Source organism: Suncus etruscus, chromosome 5 (assembly GCF_024139225.1).
Source record: "Suncus etruscus isolate mSunEtr1 chromosome 5, mSunEtr1.pri.cur, whole genome shotgun sequence".
Taxonomy (NCBI): Eukaryota; Metazoa; Chordata; class Mammalia; order Eulipotyphla; family Soricidae; genus Suncus; species Suncus etruscus.
In genome coordinates, this window is record NC_064852.1 from 21148632 (window position 1) to 21171490 (window position 22859).

The 22859-nt window shown below is 52.5% G+C and overlaps 1 protein-coding gene across 3 annotated transcripts in view; it reads left to right on the forward strand.

Annotated features, from left to right (window-relative positions):
• The window catches only part of CAMSAP1 (calmodulin regulated spectrin associated protein 1), a 48950-nt gene extending 27816 nt beyond the window's left edge, over positions 1-21134 (forward strand). Inside the window, exons 4-18 of one of the 3 annotated variants that reach the window (XM_049773583.1) lie at positions 389-469; positions 1125-1160; positions 3665-3806; positions 8063-8202; positions 8286-8382; positions 10023-10200; positions 12627-12721; positions 13049-13136; positions 13697-15944; positions 16929-17065; positions 17321-17529; positions 17624-17726; positions 18615-18730; positions 19554-19672; positions 20177-21134. In XM_049773583.1, coding sequence (XP_049629540.1) covers positions 389-469; positions 1125-1160; positions 3665-3806; positions 8063-8202; positions 8286-8382; positions 10023-10200; positions 12627-12721; positions 13049-13136; positions 13697-15944; positions 16929-17065; positions 17321-17529; positions 17624-17726; positions 18615-18730; positions 19554-19672; positions 20177-20479 — 4092 coding nt within the window. In that variant the 3' untranslated portion in view covers positions 20480-21134. The remainder of the gene's footprint in view (positions 1-388; positions 470-1124; positions 1161-3664; positions 3807-8062; positions 8203-8285; positions 8383-10022; positions 10201-12626; positions 12722-13048; positions 13137-13696; positions 15945-16928; positions 17066-17320; positions 17530-17623; positions 17727-18614; positions 18731-19553; positions 19673-20176) is intronic. The other 2 variants (XM_049773584.1, XM_049773585.1) reach the window with 2 other exon arrangements.
• Positions 21135-22859: the final 1725 nt, after the last annotated feature.

Here is a 22859-nt window from a genome sequence, read left to right on the forward strand (position 1 = left end):
TTCTTGTTGCCTTTTTTTTTTTTTTTTTTGGTGTTTGGAGCCCTACCTGATGGTGCTCAGGGGACCGGGTGATGCTGAGGCTTGAGCTTACTACCTTCTCTCCACCCCACTGCAAAACCCCACTCAGCCTTCTGCAGCCCAGTGTGCAGGCAGGGCAGACTGCAGCTCGACACAGGGTCAGTGAGACATAGGTGTCCTGTGGCTTGGTGCTCAAGAAGATCTGTTTCGAGTTCACTGCACAGGGTGCTCACCACACCAGCCTTGGTTCTCCTCTGGGCCTGCATGTTCCTTCCCACTCATTGACCACACAGGCAGGTGGAGCCAGCCAGGACAGGACACCTGTGTTGGAGAGGAATTGCCTTTGACATGGAGCTTACTACTGTTTTAGGTAAACCTGAAGATGCGGGAGCTGACGGAGAAAGAGGTGAAGCTGAAGCAGCAGTTGGTGGACAGTCCAGCACATCCAAAGGTACTGGGTCTAGATGAGTCCCTGGAAACCCTGGTCGGCTTCTACTCTAATCTCAGAGCTGGGGAATTGTCCCACTAACTTTCTTGTGGGGGCGGCAGGTCTTTTCTTAACTGGAGGCTGTTGGGAAGTTTCTAGAAGTTAGCAGTTCAGGTCAGATAGCCTGTGGCAAAGCCCTGTCTGAGCTGTGGGCCACTGTTTCCCTGACAGTGGGCTTAGATATAAGGCTGCAGGACATGGCTCCTGTCCCCTGACTGTGGTTGTGATGTTGTGGGTTCTGAGTGTGCCCCTTATCACCTTTTCCCACTCTTGGACGCCATACACTACACCCCCCTTGTTACCTGTAAAGGCACACTTGACTCCAAGGCTCCTTATTGTCAGATGGGGAACAAGGATTCTCTGAGCCCTTTTCCACTGTCCATCTGCCACCTCCCATTTGATGCCCAGCCTGTCCCCAGTTTAGTTGGAGTCTTGATTCTTGTAAAAGTGCCTTGAGCCCTCTCAGTGCTGCTGAGTCCAGTCACAGGCACTTGATGTGTCTGCTTCTCCAAGGACATCCAATTGGCGTGTCCACACTGTGCATGTGTCTCACCTCTGTCTCAGTGGACCTGCTCTGCTGACCTCCTCTCCTGCCTTCCTTCCTTCCCTGCCTCCTCAGCAGTCTCCCTCCAAGTGGTACTGGAAGCTGGTGCCTGTAAGTGGACTCTGCGCTCCAGCTGCCCCTTGGCAGCCGTTCTGTGCCATCACCTGCTTCCATTGACAGCCGTTCCCCATCCTGGTCTCATTGCTCCACCTGCTTCTGAACACCCTGGCCTCATGCAGGACCCTGGGACTTTCTACCCACTTCCTCACTTCACACTAGTGGGGGTAGGGGAGGCGTCTTGCCTGGTTTCTTAGTTTTATAGATGGTCACTATTTTTGGAGGGTTGGGGTAATTTGTCTGGGTTGGCCACATTCAAGGCAAGTTTCTCTATAGCTCCAGCCTGAGATTTTTTTTTTTATTTTTTTTTTATTTTTGGGTCACACCCAGCAGTGCTCAGGGATTATTATAGAGCATGATTATTATAGATTATTATAGAGCATGCTCAGAAATCACCCCTGGCAGGCACAGGGGACCATATGGGATGCCAGGATTTGAACCACTGACCTTCTGCATGAAAGGCAAACGCCTTACCTCCGTGCTATCTCTCTGGTACCACACTTTTTTTTTTTTTTTTTTTGAGATTGTTTCTTTTAATAGACATTGTTACTTTAAAAAAAAAAAACATTTTTTTTTATTTAAACCATTGTAATTTAAAAGTTATTCCGTAGTTGAATTTTAGGCATATCATGTTTCAGGACCAGTCCCATCACTGTGTCAACCTCCCTCCACCAATATTCCCAGAGTCCATCCCATGACACAATCTGTTACTTACTTACCTCTGCCCCCAGGTGGGTACATTGTTCCTGGAAGTACCAGGTCAATGAGTAGAGTGGATAGAGAAAATTCCTATTCAAATTTCCTTATCCAAAAATCCATTTACTATATTGTCCTTGGATAGAGGACGTATCTCATTCTGTTATTTCTTAATGAGCTGACCATAGATGAGTTTGCTCTTTTTCATAGAAAGGAGGAAATAAGAAATAACCCAGCATTCAGTTATTCTCTAGACTTTGCTCTTTCTGGTATTTCCCTAGTGGTGACATTTAACTAATGGGCTTTCAGTTATTCTACAGAGGGTTGTCTGGTAAAAGAGATGCACCAGATTGGGGTGCCAGCTTGGGGGAGCAAGTTTTCTGGGCTCTAGAGGCCTTTGCTATTGGTGGCTGCTATTGTGGAGCAGGGTAGCCCCTGTTCTAGCCCAGGGCAGTCTGGGCAGCCTGGAAATGTGGTGTGGAGCCTGGGTGAGCACTCAGATTTTTCAAGGCAGTGGTGGAGGCGTAAGGCTCTGGCCATGTGCAATCGACCTGTTCCACAGGGCAGCCTTGTGTGCTCTGTGGGGTGTCAGCACAGTGGGAGCACAGGTTTCTCTCCACCACATCCTAGCATCTCCTTCAAACCAGGTTGTCCTCAGCATCAGTTGGGTAGTAGAGCAGGCTGGTGAGCGGGAGCAGGGACAGATCCTATGGAGCAGAGATGCAATTATGGTTCTCTGTGCCAAGAAGAATTTTTTTCTGGGTAATTAAGTATTTTTTTTGACTTCTTGAGTCCTCAAGGCTGGGGAGCTGGCACGAGCATTTCTGAGAGTGAGCAGGCCATGAGCTGCACCCCATCATCTTATTATCACAGCAGACACCTTAGTCACTAAGTAGGCAAGGGCCCCACCAGGTGGCCTCTGGACTGTCCCTGCAGACTCATCAGGTGCCAGTTGTGTGCTCAGCATGTCCAGGCTCCCCTGGTTCTCAGTGCCCCCTTCATCTCTGTGAGCGCCCATCTGCTTCCTGCATGTTGTGTCCGTGTGTGCGTGTATCAGTGTGGATGCCTGGCCTGCTGGCAGGCTGGTGCCATGCATGCTGCCCACCTGGCTTTGAGAAACAAGTTAATTCATGCCCACATGGACCTGGGCAAGAACCCAGCTCTGCAGAAGCTATTGGACTCTCATGGGCTGGTGGGGCCCTGAGCTGCCATGCCTCACACTGGCGTTGCTGTTGGCCTCTCGGAAATCTAGGCAGGAAGGCTGTGGGGCCTCTCCCAGTTGGTGTGGGATGTGTTGGAGACCTCCCTCCCTGGCTAGCCTCTGAGTCGGGCACCAGTTGCCCTTCATGGGACAGCCTGCATTGAGGCTCGGGGAGGGCAGGATCCAGCAGCCCTGGTGTCATTGTCCCTGTTCCATCCACCTTCCTGAACCTGTTAGAGGAGCTGGTTGATGTCCAAATGACAGAACTTTGACCCGTTTTCCAAAGTTCTTTACTCTCAGAGCTGTTTGAGAGTCTCTGAGCTGAGGTCTTGCTGAGGAACTGAGAAGAGCCTGTGACTAACAGGCACCCACCGCTTAGCTTGTTTCTCGGGCCATTGTCCACTGTGGCAGCCCATGTGCCTGCGCTGCCTTCCCTGCACGGCTCAGTGTAGCGTGGCCTGGCTACCTGGCCACTCCCCAGATTAGACATGAGGGTTGGACTGAGTGGCGGGCAGATGTCTGGAGCTTTCCACCTTCAGCATACATCCGTTCTAGAACTGTCTGTGAGGGCAAGAGAGCGACCTTTCTTTTCGTCCCTCAGGTGCGCTACCGCCGGGAGCCCCTGTCCACTAGACAGCCACCCCACTTCCCGCTGCTGGAGGATCTGATGCGGGATGGTAGCGATGGCGCCGCTCTCCTAGCCGTGATCCATTACTACTGCCCAGAGCAGATGAAGCTGGACGGTGAGTGCCGTGGGCCTCAGACTCACAGCGCCCCTCTGCCCCTAGGGCATCTGGGCAAGGGGAAGGTCCACCTTCCTATTTCTCTGAAACCTGCTTCTGTTTGGCTGATGCTGGGGATCAAACCTGCATCTTGTACACTGATGGGCACTCAGCCTGCTGAGCCTTGTCTCTGGTACTTGCCTGCATCTTATGAGATGTAGAAAGTGTCCAAACACCAGGTAATGGGACCTGGTCAACCCTGCTGACTGGCCCTGTTTAGGGCTTTCTGGAAGAGCTCCCAGGTGCTTGGTGGCCAGAGCCTGATGCGCCCACAACAATGATGTGAGGGCCCTCTGGGGACCTTCAACAAGTTTACCTATATGAGCATCTGTCAGACTCAGGTGTGGAGTCCAACTCTGAGATCATTGTTTTTATAGAGAAAATACTTTTGAACCTATTAGACTGAACTTAGGGAAGACGAACACATGTCTGTGGACACATGTAAACAGATTGTAATTGGCCTAAAATGACTCAGTGTGGCGAGGTTGGGGGCTTGACTTGGCTTGTGAGTGGAGCTCTGCTGGGTAGAATACTTGGTGAATTTCACAAACCTCCTCTCTAACCAAGCATTGCCTGTGGCACTGGGATGTCTGCTCACTGTAGGGTCCATCCAGGGCATGGCAGCAGAAACATCCAGGCAGGGACAGTGCCTCCTCTGGTAATAGCTGAGAATAGGCTCACATGGGGCTTCACTGTAATCACTGGTGGGTCTTCAGGGCAGAGGGTTTGGACCTCAAAGATGCTAGGCACGGGTAGGCCATTGCCTCCCCCATAGAGCAGGCTCGTATCTAGTGAGCTGACATTCCTGATGTGATGAAGACCTTAGAAAGAGTCGCAGCTGGTTGCGCGCGCGCGCGCACACACACACACACACACACACACACACACACACACACACACACACACACACACACACACACACACACACACACACACACACACACACTGCTGCAAGGATTCACAACAGACGCACAAAGAGTCACAGCTAGGACCTCCGTGAGCCATATTCCTTGGCCCCGAGGACTTTAATTTTTGATCCTATCTGAAAAAAATAGCCCCAAGGCTGTGGATAGAAGAAGAAATGAGACTTTTCTTTTTCAGTTACTGAGGGAAGACAATCATCACCCTGAGACTTGGAGCAGAGCTGAGGAGGGGTGGTGGTGGTGGTGGTGGTACCCAGACACAGCCATGCCCACTCACAGCCTGGGGCAGTGGTGCCTGTTGCTTGGCTGACTGGGCTCTGGCAGTGCAGTCCTTTGTCCTCCTTTACCTCCTAGAGGTGGGGTTCATTCTCCAAGACAGCTGAACTCAGCAGACTCAGGCCAGCAGGAGTATAAGGAAGCACCCTGAAGTCAGACTTTGTGTAGGACCTGTTTATAGGCCTCCTGGATTGCAGGAGAGCCAGAGTGTGGACTGAGGCCTGTCAGGTGGTACAGGATCTGCTTTATGTACTGACTTTACTCCAGTAAGCTTTCTTCATCCCTAGCAAATGACCCATTGCACCCCACAACCATCTCTAGTCCTGAGCTCCCTGCCCTGTTTTCTGCCTTGCTAAGCCTCACAGTTGACTACACGTCAATAGCCCCTCCCTGGGATTTGGGGGTGGCCCTGGTCTGAATGAGAAGTCCAGTCTCCAGAGGCAGGCAGGTGGGCGTAAAAACTGCAGGAGAATTTCCCAGTGTGGGGGGGGGCAGGTGGGCAAGTGAAGCCTTAGTCCTGGGGGGAAGGTGGGAAGCTGCACAGAGGGTAGCCTGGATGTGCCTCAGCACAATGCTTGGGACCCAGTGTGTCAGTGATCAAACCTGTCCATGTCTTAATCTGTGAGAAATTTTCCTGATAGGGATTTTTTTTGTTTTGTTGTTTTTTGGGGGCCACACTTGGCAGTACTTAGGTGTTAGTTTTACTCTTGGCTCTGCACTCAGAAATCACTCCTGGTGGACTTGGGGGATCATATGGGATGCCGAAGATTAAAACCATGTTGGCTGTGTGCAGGAAAATGCCCTCCGCAGCATAAGGCCTCTGATAGGGATTTATGATAGCTTCATTTAGACCCTTGGGTTTTGGGTTTTTTGTTTTGTTGTTGTTGTTGTGTTGTTTTTTTTTTTGTTTTTTGTTTTTTGTATTTTTGGTGTTTTCCTATGTTCTTTGTTTTCTTGCAGTACTGGGGATTTACTCTAGGGTCTACACATGCAAGACAAGTTCTCTACCACTGAGCTTTGGGCCTGGCATCACACATTTTCAAAGAAACATTTGTTATGCTGGAGAGATGGTACAGCAGGGAGAGTGTTTGCTCTGTACCAGGCCAATCTGGGTTTTATCCAGTGGGGCCTTGCTCAGTGAAGCCCGAGTTGGAAGTCTTGAGTTTGCCTAGACAGGAAGCTCAGCTGCAGGCACAGTGTGTTAAGGGGTGTCTGTCGGGTGCTGGGAAGATTGGCACTTGCTGGTATTCCCATTTCATGGTCAGATGTACCTAATCTCTTCAGAGCCAGCCAGGAGGCTGGTAAAAAAGTAGGAGCTGCAGTGTGTGGCTTTGAGATCCCTGTGGTACCTGTTTCTTCCCCCGAGGAGGGTTGTGGTCAGTTTTGATCTCTCTTGGCCTTGTAGAGTGTGAGGGTCAGTGCTTTCTGGAGTCTCTGCCAGATATGATACCATATCATACTCAGAGGTCCCAGATATGATACGGTTCACTGCCAAGAGCGATCCCTGAGCACAGCAGGGTGTGGGACCCCGGCCTCTCTTGACATGCATTTCTCTGCAGACTGTTCTGACCAGAGTCCTAATTGCACAAACTTCAGACTCCTCTGAAGGGATGTCCTTAGACTCAGTCGTGTGTGTGTGTGTGTGTGTGTGTGTGTGTGTGTGTGTGTGTGTGTGTGAGAGAGAGAGAGAGAGAGACCCATATGTTATAAGAGGTGCACCAAAATCTGTAGCCAAAGAAAAGTTTTCTTAAGCAGTTTGTTTATTTATTTATTTATTTATTTATTTATTTATTTATTTATGAATTAATCGGTTTTTGGACCACACCTGGCTATGCTCAGGGGTTACTCCTGGCTCTGTGCTAAAAAATTGCTCCTTGGGGGACTATATGGGATGCCAGGAATCAAACCAGGTCCGTCTCAGGTTGGCTGCATGCAAGGCAAATGCCTTACTGCTGTGCTATCTCTCCAGCCCCGGAAGCAGAGGTTGTTTTTGGTTTTTGGGTCTTACCCAGAAGCGTTCATGGGTGACTCGTGGTTCTATGCTCAGAAATCGCTCCTTGCAGGCTCAGGGGACCTTATAGGATGCTGGGATTCGAACCACTGACCTTCTGCATGCAAGCAAATGCCTTACCTCCATGCTCTCCCCCCCCCTTTTATTTCAGAAGTAGGGGTTTTTGATAAAACTTGTGATTATGTCTCTAGCATATTCCTGTATGCAATAACCCCAACAGTTACTTACACACACACACACACACACACACACACACACACACACACACACACACACACACACACACGTCAGAACTGTTCAAGTGGACACGTGAAAAGCTGCCCATCTCTATAGTCCTTGGCTCTGTAGGCTCCTGATTTGGATCTAGGGAATCCTGTGTTAGTCCTGGGATAAACTTAACACTTGCCATTTGATCTTTTCTCGTTCCTGCCCTATCTTCCCCCCTCCCCAGCTAACTGTGGGCATCACCTGCTGAGGGGTTCTAGTAGGTGACAGAATATTAGTTGGCCCTTGCTGCCTTTAGTCAGCCCAGCCCTGAGTAAATGCTCCACTTTGGGGACCCAGTCTCAAGCTTTCATTAATTGCTGAAAGGTTTTGTGTGTGTGTGTGTGTGTGTCGGGGGGAGCTGCAGTTAGGCTTAGAGCCTGGCGCTTTCTTTTGCTTTTTGTTTGTTTTTGGGTCATACATGGTGGCACTTGGGTTACTCCTGACTCTGCACTCAGAAATCGCTCCTGACAGGCTCAGGAGTCCATATGGGATGCTGGGAATCGAATCACTATCTGTCCTGGGTTGGCCACTTTCAAGGCAAACACCCTACCGCTGTGCTATCTCTCCAGCCTGAGCCTGGCGCTTTCTCAGGTCTTTTTCCTGTACGTTGAGTCTCCCCACCGATCCCTTCTCAGTGTTATCGCAGCTTTCAGTGATAGTGATTTTGTTTGGAATTCGACACATGTGGAAGCAAATGTGGCAGTTTCTTGATCATAAATTGTTTTCTCTTTCTCTCTTAGATATTTGCTTGAAGGAGGTCACGTCAATGGCTGATAGCCTGTATAATATTAGGCTGCTGAGAGAATTCTCCAATGAGTATCTCAACAAATGCTTTTACCTCACCTTAGAAGACATGCTGTATGCTCCACTTGTGTTGAAGGTAACACCGAAGACACTGTTGACGTGCTGTTGAGACATAGGGAAAATGCTTGCTGCATGTGTCCTGGTGGTTTTATCTTTCAGCCGAATGTCATGGTTTTCATCGCTGAGCTGTTCTGGTGGTTTGAGAATGTCAGGCCAGACTTTGTCCAGCCCCGAGACACTCAAGAACTGAAGGATGGTGAGTGCCTGCCCCCATGGAGATATTTGCCCAGATCTGAAGTCCTAGTATCTCACAGCTTCCATACTGTGTCTTGGCACTTCCTTCCAGGCTTGTTCCCATATGGGCAAAGAATTGTGGTATGCTTGATTCTTTATAGCACCAGCTCTTGAGCACCATGGTTCTTTGTCGCATGCTGGCTCTCTGGTGAATGCAGGGTCCAGGACCCCTGCTCCTTGCTAGCTAGGTGAAGCTTTCCTAGGTCACCAGAGCTGCCTTATCCTGCCTGGCAGTGTCTCCTGGGATAGCATTGTCATCCCAAACCACAAATGCTTCCCAGTGGAGCCTTGCTCAGTGAAGCCCGAGTTGGAAGTCTTGAGTTTGCTTAGACAGGAAGCTCAGTTGCAGGCACAGTGTGTTAAGGGGTGTCTGCCGGGTGCTGGGAAGATTGGCACTTGGCTGGCATTCCCATTTCATGGCCAGATGTACCTAATCTCTTCAGGGCCAGCCACGAGGCTGGTAAAAAAGTAGGAGCTGCAGTGCGTAGCTTTGAGATCCCTGTGGTGCCTGTTTCTTCCCCTGAGAAGGGTTGTGGTCAGTTTTGATCTTTCTTGGCCTGGTAGAGTGTGAGGGTCAGTGGTTTCTGGAGCCTCTGCCACTGGTGGGGGGTGCACTGTATGTCCCTGTGGACAGAGCAGGTGCCATGCCCTTGTATCCTACTCAAGTGGCACACTGGTCTGCTCTTCAGGCTTTGTTTTTAATTCAGGCAGAGCCATTGTGAGATTGTATCTCTCTGTGGTTGATGGTCTTGGCCCATTGGCACTGGCCTGTGGAAGCTAATCTGACCTTGCTCTTCTTTGCTCCGTTGCCTACCAGGTCAAGTCCCTACTGCCAGTCCATTAGGTCCCTTTACTGCCTGAGCCCTCTCATCAGCCTCACTGTCCCCACTTTAGATCCTGCTGTCTTGCTCATGCCCTACATGAGCCTCTCCCTGCCCTGCTTCAGCTTGCTGCTGGCACAGAGGTTTTATGGCTCTGAACAGGGCACGGGGTGTGGGTTCCATCCCCTGTGGGCTCACAGTCCAGTTCCAGGGACTTTCCAGAGCCAGCAGTTTTGTGGTATGCTCAGATGCTTCCCTGAACAGGGCTAAGCCACATATCCCTGCCAGGGTTCTTCAACTACTTGGTATCTGACTACTGTCATCCAGCCTCTCCCATTCTTTCTCAAGGCCCAGTGGGCTCCATAGTGCTGGGCATTCCCTCCTCATGGTCAGACCCCCTGAAGTCCCTGGGCAGTGGGTTGGCCCCAGGAAGCAGCTTCAGAGCTACATGTGAATGAGGCCCAGTCGGCTGGACCAGGCCTTTCCACCAGTAGCAGCTGCAGCTGGTTATTCCAGGCATAGGGTAGGACTGGGGGGGGGGGGAGGTGTTTAGCTCCTCTCTGGAGGCCAGTCTTCAAATAACCAAATCTCCCCTTCCTAGTGTTCATTGTCACAAACACTCAGGGAATTGAAGTTGAAGTGCGGTTGTTGGTTGCAGCCACCTAACACTCATATCCATAGTTGCATGTGGAGACTTTTTTCCAGTAAATATGCTGTATTCAAGGCAAGGATTTATTTGAGATATAACATGAATGTTGCTGTAAAATGGCTTTTTCTGCAGCCAAAACAGTGTCACACCCAAAAAGCAGCCGGCCTCCTGTTCCTATCTCCAATGCAACCAAGCGAAGCTTCCTGGGTAGCCCCTCCGTGTCCAGCCCAGCAGACCTGCGGTCCCCTGCCCAGTTGCCTACTGAAGGGCCTCATAGACACTCCCTGCACCCTGAGGACTCAGAGCATCTGTAAGTCCTCTACCCTCAGGACTGGAGTGGGAAGTACCACTGATCTGTGAGGAGATTCAGGGGAACTGGCTCAGCTCCTCCCTCAGAGGAAAGATTGTCTTTGGCATCTCTTTCCCAAGAAGTTGGTCTCAGACAGCTTGCCTGGAATTGGAGAAATAGCTGTGGTGGCATGTCCTGTGGCTGCCCCCAGTCTCCAGGGAAAGGGCAAGAGGAATGAGGTGGTTTAGAAAGTAATTTTTGACACAACAGCTTCCCATTGTTAGGGCCTCTCCTGGTGATGAGTTGTTGGGGGTCATTCGTTTTTGTTTTGTGGTTTTTGGGTCACACCCGGCAGTGCTCAGGGGTTTTTCCTGGCTCCGTGCTCAGAAATTGCTCCTGGCATGCACGGAGGACCATATGGGATGCCGGGATTCGAACCGATGACCTTCTGCATGAAAGGTAAATGCCTTACCTCCATGCTATCTCTCCGGCCCGTTTTTTTGTTTTTTTAACACATGCACACCACGAGCCCTGCGTCCTGAGCGTCATCATGCCCACCCTTAGGGAGTAGTTGGGCTGGAAGATCTTCCTCCTCATGACCAGTTGCAGGCTGCACAGGGCTGGGTAGAGAAGGGCAGCTATAGCCCTGCTGGGCTTCGGCCCAGGTGGGAGAAAAAGCCACTGTGCCCTTGGAGGGGGTTTCGGGGTATGATGTGGAGGGGAGCCTGTAGGTCTGACTTCAAAGAGGGGAATAAAACTGCTGTGGGCCTGGCCAGCAAAGAGAGAGAGGGAGGCTTTGGGCTCAGATGCTGAGCAGGGCCATTGTTGGGTGGCCTGGGAATTGGTTCACACACCTGGTCATGGTCATGGAGCTAGAGCGGGCACCTGGTCTGGAACTTAGGCTTTGTACACAGGACACCCAGGTTCAGTCCCTGGCACTACATGGTCCACAAATGCCACCAGAGAGTACCTTAGGATGGCCCAGAGGTGGGGCTAGAGTGGTGGTGTGGAGCGGTAAGGTGTCTGCCTTGCCGCTGCTAGCCTAGGACAGACCTCGGTTTGATCCTGGTGTCCCATCTGGTCCCCAAGTCAGGAGCGATTTTTGAACTCATAGCCAGGAATAAACCCTGAGCGTCACCCAGTATGGCCCAAGAAAACCAAAAAAAAAAAAAAAAAAAAAAAGGATGACCCAAAGGCAAGACACCCACAAATAGATACTGCACACAGCAGCCATGCTGTCACCCTGTTCAGGCCCTACCTGAGTTCTGCTAGAATGCCAATGAGTTATGTCTTAAAAAATTGCCCAGGTGATCATTCTGTCCCCTCCCTCACCCCTGACCTCACCTCGACCACTACCATACCTTATCTCATCTCTTGTCTCTGGGCATCTCTTTGACATGGGGAGCCCAGGGCACCATACTGCTCCCCTTAAGTGCCCATTGTCCAAGCAGCTGCCCTATGGTCTCTTCTTCTTCTTTTTTTTTTTTTTTGGTTTTTGGGCCACACCCAGCGTGCTCAGGGGTTACTCCTGGCTCTCTGCTCAGAAATACCTCCTGGCAGGCACAGGGGACCATATGGGACACCGGGATTCGAACCAACCACCTTTGGTCCTGGATCGGCTGCTTGCAAGGCAACCGCCGCTGTGCTATCTCTCTGGGCCCCCTATGGTCTCTTCTTACACAAGCATGCTGGGCACCCTCTTAGAGCAAGAACTCTGTCAACACCAGAACCACATGGACATACTTCCAAGCTGTTCCCAAGCCCCTAATCTAAGGAGCTTGGTGTCTTACCCAGCCAGCACCAGGTTTTGATTTGAGCACTTTCACCAGTTTTCTTTTTTTCTTTTTTTTGTTTTTTGGGTCACACCCAGCAGTGCTCAGGGGTTACTCCTGGCTCTACGCTCAGAAATTGGTCCTGCCAGACTAGGGACCGTATGGGATGCCAGAGTTCAAAGCACCGTCCTGCATGCAAGACAAATGCCCTACCTCCATGTTATCTCTCCAGCTCCACTTTTATCAGTTTTCTTCTGTTTTGTTTGTTTGTTTGTTTTTGGGGGGTCACACCCGGCAGCGCTCAGGGGTTATTCCTGGCTCTATGCTCAGAATTCGCTCCTGGCAGGCACGGGGACCATATGGGATGCCGGGATTCAAACCACTGTCCTTCTGCATGCAAGATAAACACCCTACCTCCATGCTGTCTCTCCGGCCCCACTTTCACCAGTTTTAGCCTTGCTTGTTCCTCAAGGTTGCCTTTGGGCTTTGTTGCTGAAAAGCGAAGGTTGCAGCACTGTGCTGGGCCTGACATTAGCCCCATTGTTAGCATCAGGTCTTTACCCCACATGGATCCATGGAAGCCATGGGAGCTCTTGGTTTGCACTTAGTATGATAGGAGCTGCTGTGACTTGGGCTGCTTCTGTTGAGCTCTGAGTCTCTGTTCTTGCTCTCTAGTGGGAAGGGAGCAACTGCCTTTGGCCCCTCACATCCGCTCCTACCCCTGAGGCAGAAGCAGCAGAAGACAGTCCAGGGTGCAGAGGATTTCTCAGGTAAGAAGGCATTTCTCCATAGCCTCTTTCTACTGTTCCGTGGGCCAGCAGATTGGAGTTCTCTTTCTCTGCCACTCAGAATTTCTCCTCCCAGTGAGAAGGAATATCAGAAGCCATGCTCTGAGAATGGACAGAGAACGGCTGTGTTGTCTGTAAGCAGGAGCTTCCAGCACCTGAGCAGTCACTCTGGAGGCCCTTGTTGCTGGCACGGCCTCTCAGGAGGCATATTGTCTCCATTGTCCCCCCGAGCAGCTCTGTGCCTTTTCAGGAAATGTCTCTAATGGTGTGGACTCTTACTTGGTGCTGACATGCTCCTCCATCCCACAGACCCTCGGCATCGGACCAATTCGTTAACCCGCACTGATGGGCAGCCGCGAGCCACAATGACGACAGCGTGGGCAGAGAAAAGAAGCAGGTGACTGGTCATTCTGTTCTGTGTAAAGCGGTGTTAGATTAAAGAGCAGCTCCCATGTGTCCTGGGGACTGGGATACCCTTGGGGGAGCCTAGGCGTGGTCTACACGCCTTCCCTTTCTTCCCTCATCCTTTCCTGTCTACCCCTCTCCTCCCCTCTTCCCCATTCCTCCCTCTCTCTCCTCCTCCCTTTCTCTCCTTCCCTCTTTTCCTCTCCCCTCTATCTCTTTCCCCCTCCCACCTCCCTGTGGATCACAGCATGCTGAGTCCAAATGAGCTAGGGAGCTGTACCCTTCGTTCCCAGAAGTTTTTCCCTCAGCGGTTTCTCCACCCATTTCTGGATTCCTTTATCATCCGGGGTGATAAATGCGGGTAGTATGGGATATGGAAATCAAAGCTCTTGGGAATCCGGTTGATAGAGATCTTAGGCTGGGCAAGATTGTTCAGTCCCTTCCTGTGAAGGGTTTGCTTCTGCCTCTTCCTGTGTAAGGCTTGTCATGGAAACAGGCCTCCTCAGGCCCCCATGTACAGCACATGGCAGGGGTTTCTCCCTTCCCTTGCAGGCCCATTTCACAGACCGCGCCATTTGCTCTCCACCACACGGCAAGCTGTGATGTGGACCCTGGCTCTGGTGACAGCATCAGCTTAGCTCGCTCCATCAGCAAGGACAGCTTGGCGTCCAGCATTGTTAATGTGACTCCTCAGAACCAGCCACACCCACCAGCCCTCAGACCCAATGGGAAGAGTTTACTGAGCAATGTAGACATTGAGGGTGAGGATGAGGAGCTGGTGGCCATCATTAGAACAGATGGGGTGCCTCAGGGGCGTGACCAGGGTTCAACAGCCAGCGCCAGGTCTCCCCACAGACTGGTGGACCCCCAAGAAAGTAAGGCAGAAAGTTTCTTCTTGGAGCCCTTGATGCCAGCGGTGCTCAGGCCGTCCAAGGAGAAGCAGGCAATCGCCAAGGAGGAGGAATATGGGGAAGGGCGGCCGCGGAGCTTGCTGTCCAAGAGACCCAGTGAAGGCCACCAGACTGCTGGAAGGAAGAAGGTGCCAGCTGCTCACCTCAGTCGAGACCTAAACAGGACTTTCACCCCCATCTCCTCTGCAGAGCTACCTGCAGGCTTAGTGCCCACAGAGGCAGCACTGCAGGCGGAGGCAGGCCCCGGGGTCCCCCCCTCTCAGGGACAACCTGCCCAACCCACCGATGGCTTCTTTCTTCACGTAGCTGGAGCTGATGCTCCCGAGGGCAGGTTCCACACCAGGAGCCCCCACTCACACAGCCCCGAGACCTGGGCCATCCTGAGGCAGGATTCTGACTCAGATGTGGCCGAGCTAGAGGAAGTCGGGCATGATATAGGGGGTGATGACCACCCTGTGGGAGTCTTGAGGTACCTGGGTGAGGAGGAGTCGGCCAAACTGCAGGAGGACCTGAAGGTAAAAGAGCATGAAGACAAGGATGATGCCAGTGGCCGCTCCAGCCCCTGTCTGAGCACCATGTCCCAGCTCAGTAGTGTCTCAGTGGCTAGTGGTAGCGTGAAAATGACCAGCTTTGCTGAGCGGAAGCTCCAGAGGCTCAACAGCTGTGAGACCAAATCTAGCACCAGTAGCTCCCAGAAGACCACACCCGATGCATCGGAGAGCTGCCCAGCACCCCTGACCACGTGGAAGCAGCGGAGGGAGCAGAGCCCGAACCGCCAGGGCCGGGACCACGCCAGTCTCCTGGCCTCAGAGCTGGTGCACTTACACATGCAGCTGGAGGAGAAGCGCCGTGCCATTGAGGCACAAAAGAAGAAGATGGAGGCTCTGTCGGCTCGGCAGCGTCTCCAACTGGGCAAGGCTGCCTTCCTGCATGTGGTCAAGAAAGGCAAGGCGGACGGCACCCCGCAGCCCCTTAAACCTGAGGCCACATCCCCTGACTATTTGCAGCACAATGGGGATGACCTGGACAGCAGCGTCTGCAGAGTGGAAGAGTTGCTTATGAAAGAGGAGGGCCGAGGCACCTTGCTGGAGCCTGCAGATGTGGACAAGGAAGGCCTGGCTCTGGGGCCACAGCGTCGACTGGACAAGAGTCGGCCATTCTCGGAGACCGGCATGGGAGAGGGCCTGGATGTGGGTGAGTGTGACCTATCTATTGAGAAGCTTAATGAGACCATCAGCACGTTACAGCAGGCCATCCTGAAGATCTCGCAGCAGCAGGAGCAGCTCCTCATGAAACCACCTGGCCCCCCAGACCAGAAGGCAAAGGGAGCCCTCCACTTCGTGGAGCCATTGTCCCCTCCAGGAGTGGCGCCTAGCCGCAAAGTCCCTCGCGGGGGTCAGGGCCGCAATGGTCGCTCAGGTCGGCCAGCGGAGCTAAAGGTCCCCAAAGACCGGCAGCCAGGCACCTCCCGCAGTAAGACCCCCACACCCGGACTGGAGAGCCTTCAGCAGGGACGATCCTTCCCCCCAGGCAGTCACCCTCAAAGCTCCCCCGGCCCTAGTGACCTTCCGGAAAAGGGCTTCTTCGAGAGTCACCGGCTGCATGATGAGAACAACCAGAGGACCTTGGCCCTGGCCTACTGCAAGGACACGAACATCGTCCTGGAGCAGATGGGTTTCAAAGGCAGCCTAGACAACAGTGTTGGGGAGCCCCTGGGGAAGGAGAGCGCTCCCTCAGAAGAGCCCTTGCGCAGCAAAGCCAGCCTCATCGAGGTGGACCTGGCACACCTCAAGGCCCCTGATGAGGATGGAGGGACGGAGGACCACGACAGCTCAGTGGGTCTCCTCGGTGAGGGTGACCAGAAGCTAGGAGTTGGCTTCTTCTTTAAGGTAAACCCCCTGTAGTGTTGGTTAAACAGTGGCAAGTGTCACCCCGACCCTGGACCTTGAGTGTCCCTTGTATGGGCTGGTGCTTGGTACTCATGGCTCAGATTCGGTGCCTGGAAGGGTTTCTCATGCTTCTCACATGCCCGAGAGTTGCTTTTTTTTTTTGGTTTTTGGTTTTTGGGTTACACCCGGCGGCGCTTGGGGGTTACTCCTGGCTATCTGTTCAGAAACAGCTCCTGGCAGGCACGGGGACCATATGGGACACGGGGATTTGAACCAACCACCTTAGGTCCTGGATAGACTGCTTGCAAGGCAAAAACAACTGTGCTATCTCTCCGGCCCCGAGAATTGCTTTTCCTTCCTATCCTCTATTCTAGAGCAAGGCTTCTTACTTGTACTCCATGTGGTCCCCTTTTTAGCCCCAAAATGCAGCACAGGCAAACATGGAAGAATACCCTCAGAGTCGTCGTGTGATTGATTTAGAGTGGAAACCCTTTATTCATGAAAGATTTTTCTGACCCCATTTGGAATTCTGTCACTCCACATGACCCGCACTTCCAGCCTGAGCTTGGAGCAGAGAGCTGTTGGTGCTGAAAACGAATCTTCCCTTGCCCCTGCATGTTGCTCCAGGGGTATGCATACACTGTTCTGCCTTTTGCTCTCCTGGTACTGAGGATCCCACATTTCTCATCACCATAGGTGGTTTCATGGGAGCTTGGGCTTTGTGGAGGCCCCACCCAGCAGTGCTCAGGGACCCTGCACATGGCCCACTGAGCCTTCAGCAGTGTGGGCTGCCTGCTTTGGTCAGGCTGCTCTTTGTGCTGAGCAGTGCACAGCACAGGAGCTGAGGCCTCCTCTGGGTGTGGTGTCTGCTCTGGACACCACAACCAGATGTTGTCACAGCAGCAGCAGTCTCAACTGCTGGACAGACCCGGTATTGCAGTTGGTGGGCCATGTCCAATGGGGTCCCATGTGCCTTGTGTTTAGGATGAGCAAAAGGCAGAAGATGAACTTGCTAAGAAGCGGGCAGCCTTCCTCCTCAAGCAGCAGCGCAAGGCTGAGGAGGCACGTGTGCGGAAACAGCAGCTGGAGGCAGAAGTAGAACTCAAAAGAGACGAGGCCCGGTAATCCCTGACCCTGTGAGGGAAGAGCTGAGCTGCAGACCAGGCCAGTCCTCCCAGAGGGGTGGGGTGTGTCTGCCCTTACTCCTGGCTGAAAAGCCCTGGGTGTCTTATGTCCCAAGAGCTGCCTCTGTCCTGCAGTGTGAGTCTTGGGTAGAGAGGCAAAGGGGTGGGGTGGCTGCTGGACACTGGAGCACTGCTGGAGTTGCTGGAATATCTTGATGTCCCTTTGACCAGCATGTCTACTATTTTCCTCAGACGTAAAGCTGAGGAAGATCGCATACGGAAGGAAGAGGAGAAGGCACGGCGAGAGCTCATAAAGCAGGAGTACTTGCGCCGGAAGCAGCAGCAGATTCTGGAAGAACAAGGACTGGGCAAACCTAAATCAAAGCCCAAAAAGCCTCGGCCGAAGTCCGTGCATCGAGAAGAGTCAGGCAGTGACCCAGGAACCAAGTGCTCATCCACCCGTGAGTAGCTGGGCTGGGGCTGAGGCCGGAGTGCCTCCAGCCAGTGTTCATCTGCCCCCCAGCTCCTGACCATGGTTCTTGTCTCCCTCTGCAGCTGATAACTTGAGTCGGGCTCAGTCAGGCTCCAGCCTGTCCTTGGCCTCAGCAGCGACAACAGAACCCGAGAGTATGCACTCCGGAGGGACGCCGGCCCAGCGGTGAGGGCCATGGTCATGGGGGCTCTGGGTTTGATATGGTCAATTATGAAATGTCCACATTCATTTCAAAGCATCATTGGAGAGACAGTTTGGGGACTAGGGTTGTGTTGGGGTGTTGAGTCTACATAGGAACTGCTGTTCCTTCTACCAGGTCCTCATGGAGATATGCCCCAAGGGCAGGATTTGTTCTGAGGCATTCCAGGCTTTTCTGCACCCCTTCCAAGGGCATCCCTTAGAGTGCAGTGACCTGTGTTTTCTGATATCCATTTCCTCCCCCTGCCCAGTGCCAGGTCTTGCAGCTGGGACAGTCCTTCAGCTCTGGTTGTTCCTCTTGGCCTTACTATTGACATACAAGCCCTGACTTTGGGTCCCAGGAGCTGAGGGAGGCCTCAGCAAGAATATCTCCAGGGGCGCTGATGCATTGGGCCCTATTGATACCATGTATCTATGCCCCGGAACTGGGGTGAGGGGTGGTGCTGGAGCCTCTCTGGAATTTCCTTGCTGTTCAGTTTTCCTGGCTGCCTGTCCTTGATGAGGTATCTGTCCTATGTGGCCTATTTTCCTTTGCCTGTGTCCGGTGTGTCTCTGTCCTGAATTTCCTGGACTCTGAATAGATAGCTCTGGAATTCTGTGGGTTTGCTGTGCAACCTCAGGCTCCAGCACCCACTTGCCTCCCTTACGAGAAGCCTGAGGCTGGGCAGGGACTTGAATGGCTCAAACGTGGTTCTCTGCCTTAGGGAGTTGGCGGAAGGCCTACCTACTGCTGTTGCCTGTGCCTAGCTCCTCTGTGGCTATGCTCACAGGGTTGGGTTCTGTGTATTGCCTGTGTGCTGGGTGCTGCCCGAGTTTGTTACCTGCCCATCTCTGACCCTCGTCTCATCTCCACAGGGTCGAGTCCTTGGAGGCCCTGCCAGTCCTGAGCCGTAACCCCAGCAGAAGCACTGACCGCGACTGGGAGACAGCATCTGCCGCGTCCTCCCTTGCCTCAGTGGCCGAGTACACAGGTGACTGTGTGTGTGGGGTGGGGTGGAGTGGGGTGGAGTGGGGTGGGGGGTGGTGTCATAATGTATACCTGGCCTTGAGGAATCCTTCCAGCAGTGGAGCCAGTGGTGGTGATTGGTACACCTTTGTCCTGTCAACTCCTGGCTGAGTAGTATGCCCTTCACTGGGGCATCTTTAGGCCTTTCCTTGACAGAGATCGCATGGTGTCAGGCCCAGAATACATTTGGCTGCTGTGTCGCCCCTTGCCTCTCTACATGCCAGGGCTTGGACTTTAGTCTTGATTTGTGTTTGGTGGTGCACCTGGCAATGCTTGAAGGGACCATATGGTGCCCAGCAAGGTATCCTCCCTTTAGTGTCCCCAGTGCCAGGAGATGGCATTTCATTTTCAGGCCCATAAGAGCCATAGAGATGTCTCCAAAGACTGAGCTGAGCACCTGCCTTGCATGTAGGAACCCTGGTTTCCCTCCCTAGCACCTCATGGTCCCTTCAGCACTGCTAGAGTGACCGCCCCAAATACACCTCTTCCTCCAAAAACAATAAACAAAAACATAATAAAAGTTTTAAGTAATTTGGCCTGGAGATAGCTCAGAAATAAGTTACTTTCTGTTATGAAGCCGGAAAAAGGGGTCTAGTCTCTCCCTTAGTTGATTCACAACTCTAATTCTCTTGAATAAATGCTTTTGAAACTACTTAGTTCCTCTTTGAGCCGGGGGCCAGCATCCCTGGTTGCACAGGCCCACCCCTATTCGTGAAAGTGTGTACTTGCCTGTGTTCCCTGTGGGGTGGCTGACAAACCCAACCCCCCCCCCCCCCATCTCTCCATAGGGCCCAAGCTCTTCAAGGAGCCAAGCAGCAAGTCGAACAAGCCGATCATTCATAACGCTATTTCCCACTGTTGCCTGGCTGGAAAAGTGAATGAGCCACACAAGAACTCCATATTAGAGGCAAGTGAGAAGGTGTCCCCAGGCTCGCTCCAACTGTCTGCTGCTCTGTATCAGGGAGGTTGTCTTAGGCAGCTAAGGCTCTGCTTTCCAGAACATTTCTTTTCTGTGCCTTGGAACTCTGACCTGAGTCTCCCACTGCTCTTGGGGTTGTAGGCATCGGTGCCTTGCTCTATTCTGTGGTCTTGGGTGGAGACCTCTCCCTGGGACATCTCCTTGCTGGCTCTTGGGTGGGCTTTTTCCTTGCGACTTTCCTCTTGCTTTATGGCACTCCACCATGGCCCTGGTGTGCTTGACCCCTGTCTCCTTACCTGTTTGTGCTTTTCCATGCTTCCCTGTGTTCCTGCAGGGTGCCATGGTGGGATGGGCATATATCTAGCCAAGTAGGATCCTTTGTGGCGTTCCTAGGTGGGGTGTGCAGTGTGCGCACTGCTATTGAGCTGCGTGGGTGATATAACAGAGCAGTCCCCAGCTCCCCTCATCTCTGTCCCCTTTCCCTTGGTGCAGGAGCTGGAGAAGTGTGATGCCAACCACTACATCATCCTCTTCAGGGACGCTGGCTGTCAGTTTCGGGCACTTTATTGCTACTATCCTGACACTGAGGAGATCTACAAGCTCACTGGCACGGGTCCCAAGAGCATCACTAAGAAGATGATGGACAAACTGTATAAGTATAGCTCAGACCGGAAACAGTTTAACCTGATCCCGGCCAAGACCATGTCTGTCAGCGTGGATGCACTTACCATCCATAACCACTTGTGGCAGCCCAAGCGGCCCGCAGTGCCAAAGAAGACACAGACTCGGAAATGACAACTGCTGGCTGACAGCGCCCCTATTTATTATCTTTCCGTTTGGGTACGAAGTGTAGAACACAGGCCTGAGAGACCCTGCCCCTTGGCACCCTACACAGGGTGTGGAGGGGAGGACAGAAGCACACCCGCTACTGTGGTCTCTGGAGGTTGCGAAGCTGGCGGGTGCAGAATGGGCCACTGCTGGGGCTCTGGGCTGTGCATCCCTTTACTTGAAGTCCCCCCTGTGGAAAGCAAATGCGTGGATGGTATTCACCCTTTTTGCACATGACCTGAGGCCCTTCCCTTTGGCATCTGTGGTCTTGGGAGCCTGCCGGACAGATCTCGTCCTTAGGGAAGGAGTTGGGAGCTTTGTCATTAGGGAAGTGTCTGATATTTATTGATTGTGTCTACTGCCAACATTGCTGTTTGAGTCTAAGATTTATGAGAAGTCTATGCTTGCTGCTCAGAGAAGTTTACTGAATGCAAGTTTGGAAAAAGCACTGAAATCTGCACCATCTGTCTGCGGAGGAAACGCTACAAGGATGGAGAAGAGTCCTTGCGTGGTACGAGCAGCTGGTTTGCTGTGGAAATTGGGCAAGCTTCGCAGATTGCAGCTGTGGGGCAGAATATTTGGTTAGGTCACTTGAATAAAGACAGATTTGGGTACAGTCGAACATTTCTCACTCTGAGCTTGTTTCTCTGCAGAGGTGGTGCTCCTAAGCCGACTGTTCTGTTCATGTTTCTCACGTGACCTATCCCATCCAGTCTTGCTTCGGGAGGACCAGCCTGCCCACGGGTGGGGTGGGAGGTTTGGGTCTTCGTGTCAAGCCACAACTGTAGTTGCTTACTTCGAAAGAAAGGGATGCTTCACAGCTGTGCGGACTCCAAGCTGGTAGACTGACTTGGGTTCTGTCAATGTCTTCCACCTAGACATTCCCAGGATGACGGCACTCTGCCCAACCTCTCTTTCCCTCTGCTGACCTGCAGTGGCCGGATTCCGGGGTCCTGCCTGTTAGCTTCGAGCATGTTTCTCGGGAGTGTCGCTCTGATCTCCCACACTGCAGCCAGACCTGAAGACATAGGAGAAAGAGACAGGGCTAATATGATTGTGTTGTTGAGGTAGAAAGTAATGAGGGGTGCACATGGCTGGAGCAGAGGAGCTAGGCAAGCTGGGGTGCAGGGGTGTACACACCATCTGTGAACAGTACCTCATTTCCCTCGTGCACACAGCCCTCACTGTATGTTCTATAGCATATTATTTATTTATTTCACACACGTGCTCCAGTGTAATAAAGAAACAGACAGATCGGCTTCCCAGGAGCTACTGCGTGAGACCGTGTCTCTCTCTTATACCCGTCATCTCTTGCTCAGGTGTTGGAGGTGGGGAACACATAGCACTCAGGGCACTCTGGCAGTACTCAGCTAGACATAGTACTCAGAGTAGTTCAGTGTTGCTTTCCCTGAGTACTGTGGTGGGGCAGGGTGTCTAGTGCCAGGGGTATAACAGCCCAGCCTACCTGATGTATAATAGCTCCTCCCACATGTTTGGAGAACACAGATATTAGCAAGCTATGGGGCCATGTCTACAACAGTTTATGCAGCTGCTATCCCTAGAGTCCCCTGCTGGGGCTTCCCTCCATGAGCAAATCATATCTGATTTGTTGGTCTGGCTCTGGCTGGCTCCTTGTTATTTGGAGTCTCCTGGACTTGCTGTGACAGCAGCTTGCATGAACCCTGGCTTGGGGGTGAACGGCAGGTGAACTCACCATTCCATCCCCTGGCTACAGTGCCCCGTGGTTCTTTCCATTGACCAGGACTTGATTCTGGCCTTTTTGGCCTGGATGCTGGTGAAGGTGTCATTTGTCAGTTTGGGGTAACTCCTGGCCTTGTGGCCTGAAGATGGATGGGGCTCAAAAGGAAGAACACACCACCTTCCAACCCCAAACCCACCTACCCCAATCACAATCTAGCCTGTTGGGGTTTTTGATGCTGGGGATGGGTCCTAGTACGGCCTCACAGGGAGTCTTGGCCTAGTCAGCTGCTGTGCCCCACCTCCCTAATGGCTTTTTTGGGTGAGGAGGCTACACCTGGTGACGTTCAGGGGTTACTCCTGGCTATGTGCTCAGAAATCACTCCTGGCTTGGGGGACCATATGGCACACTGTGGGATTGAACTGCGGTCTGTTCTAGGTCAGCCTCATGCAAGGCAAATGCCCTATTGCTGTGCTATCAGTCCAGCCCCACACCCCCCATGACTTCTGAGCAAGAACTCTGGCAGGGTCCTGAAGACCGTAGCCCTGCAAGGCCTTTGGGAAGGTGGGATTCTAGGTACTGGAAGTGGATGCAGTCTCTTCCTCATTGCAGGCTTTACTCTGGCGTGTCTGAATTGAACCCAGAGCT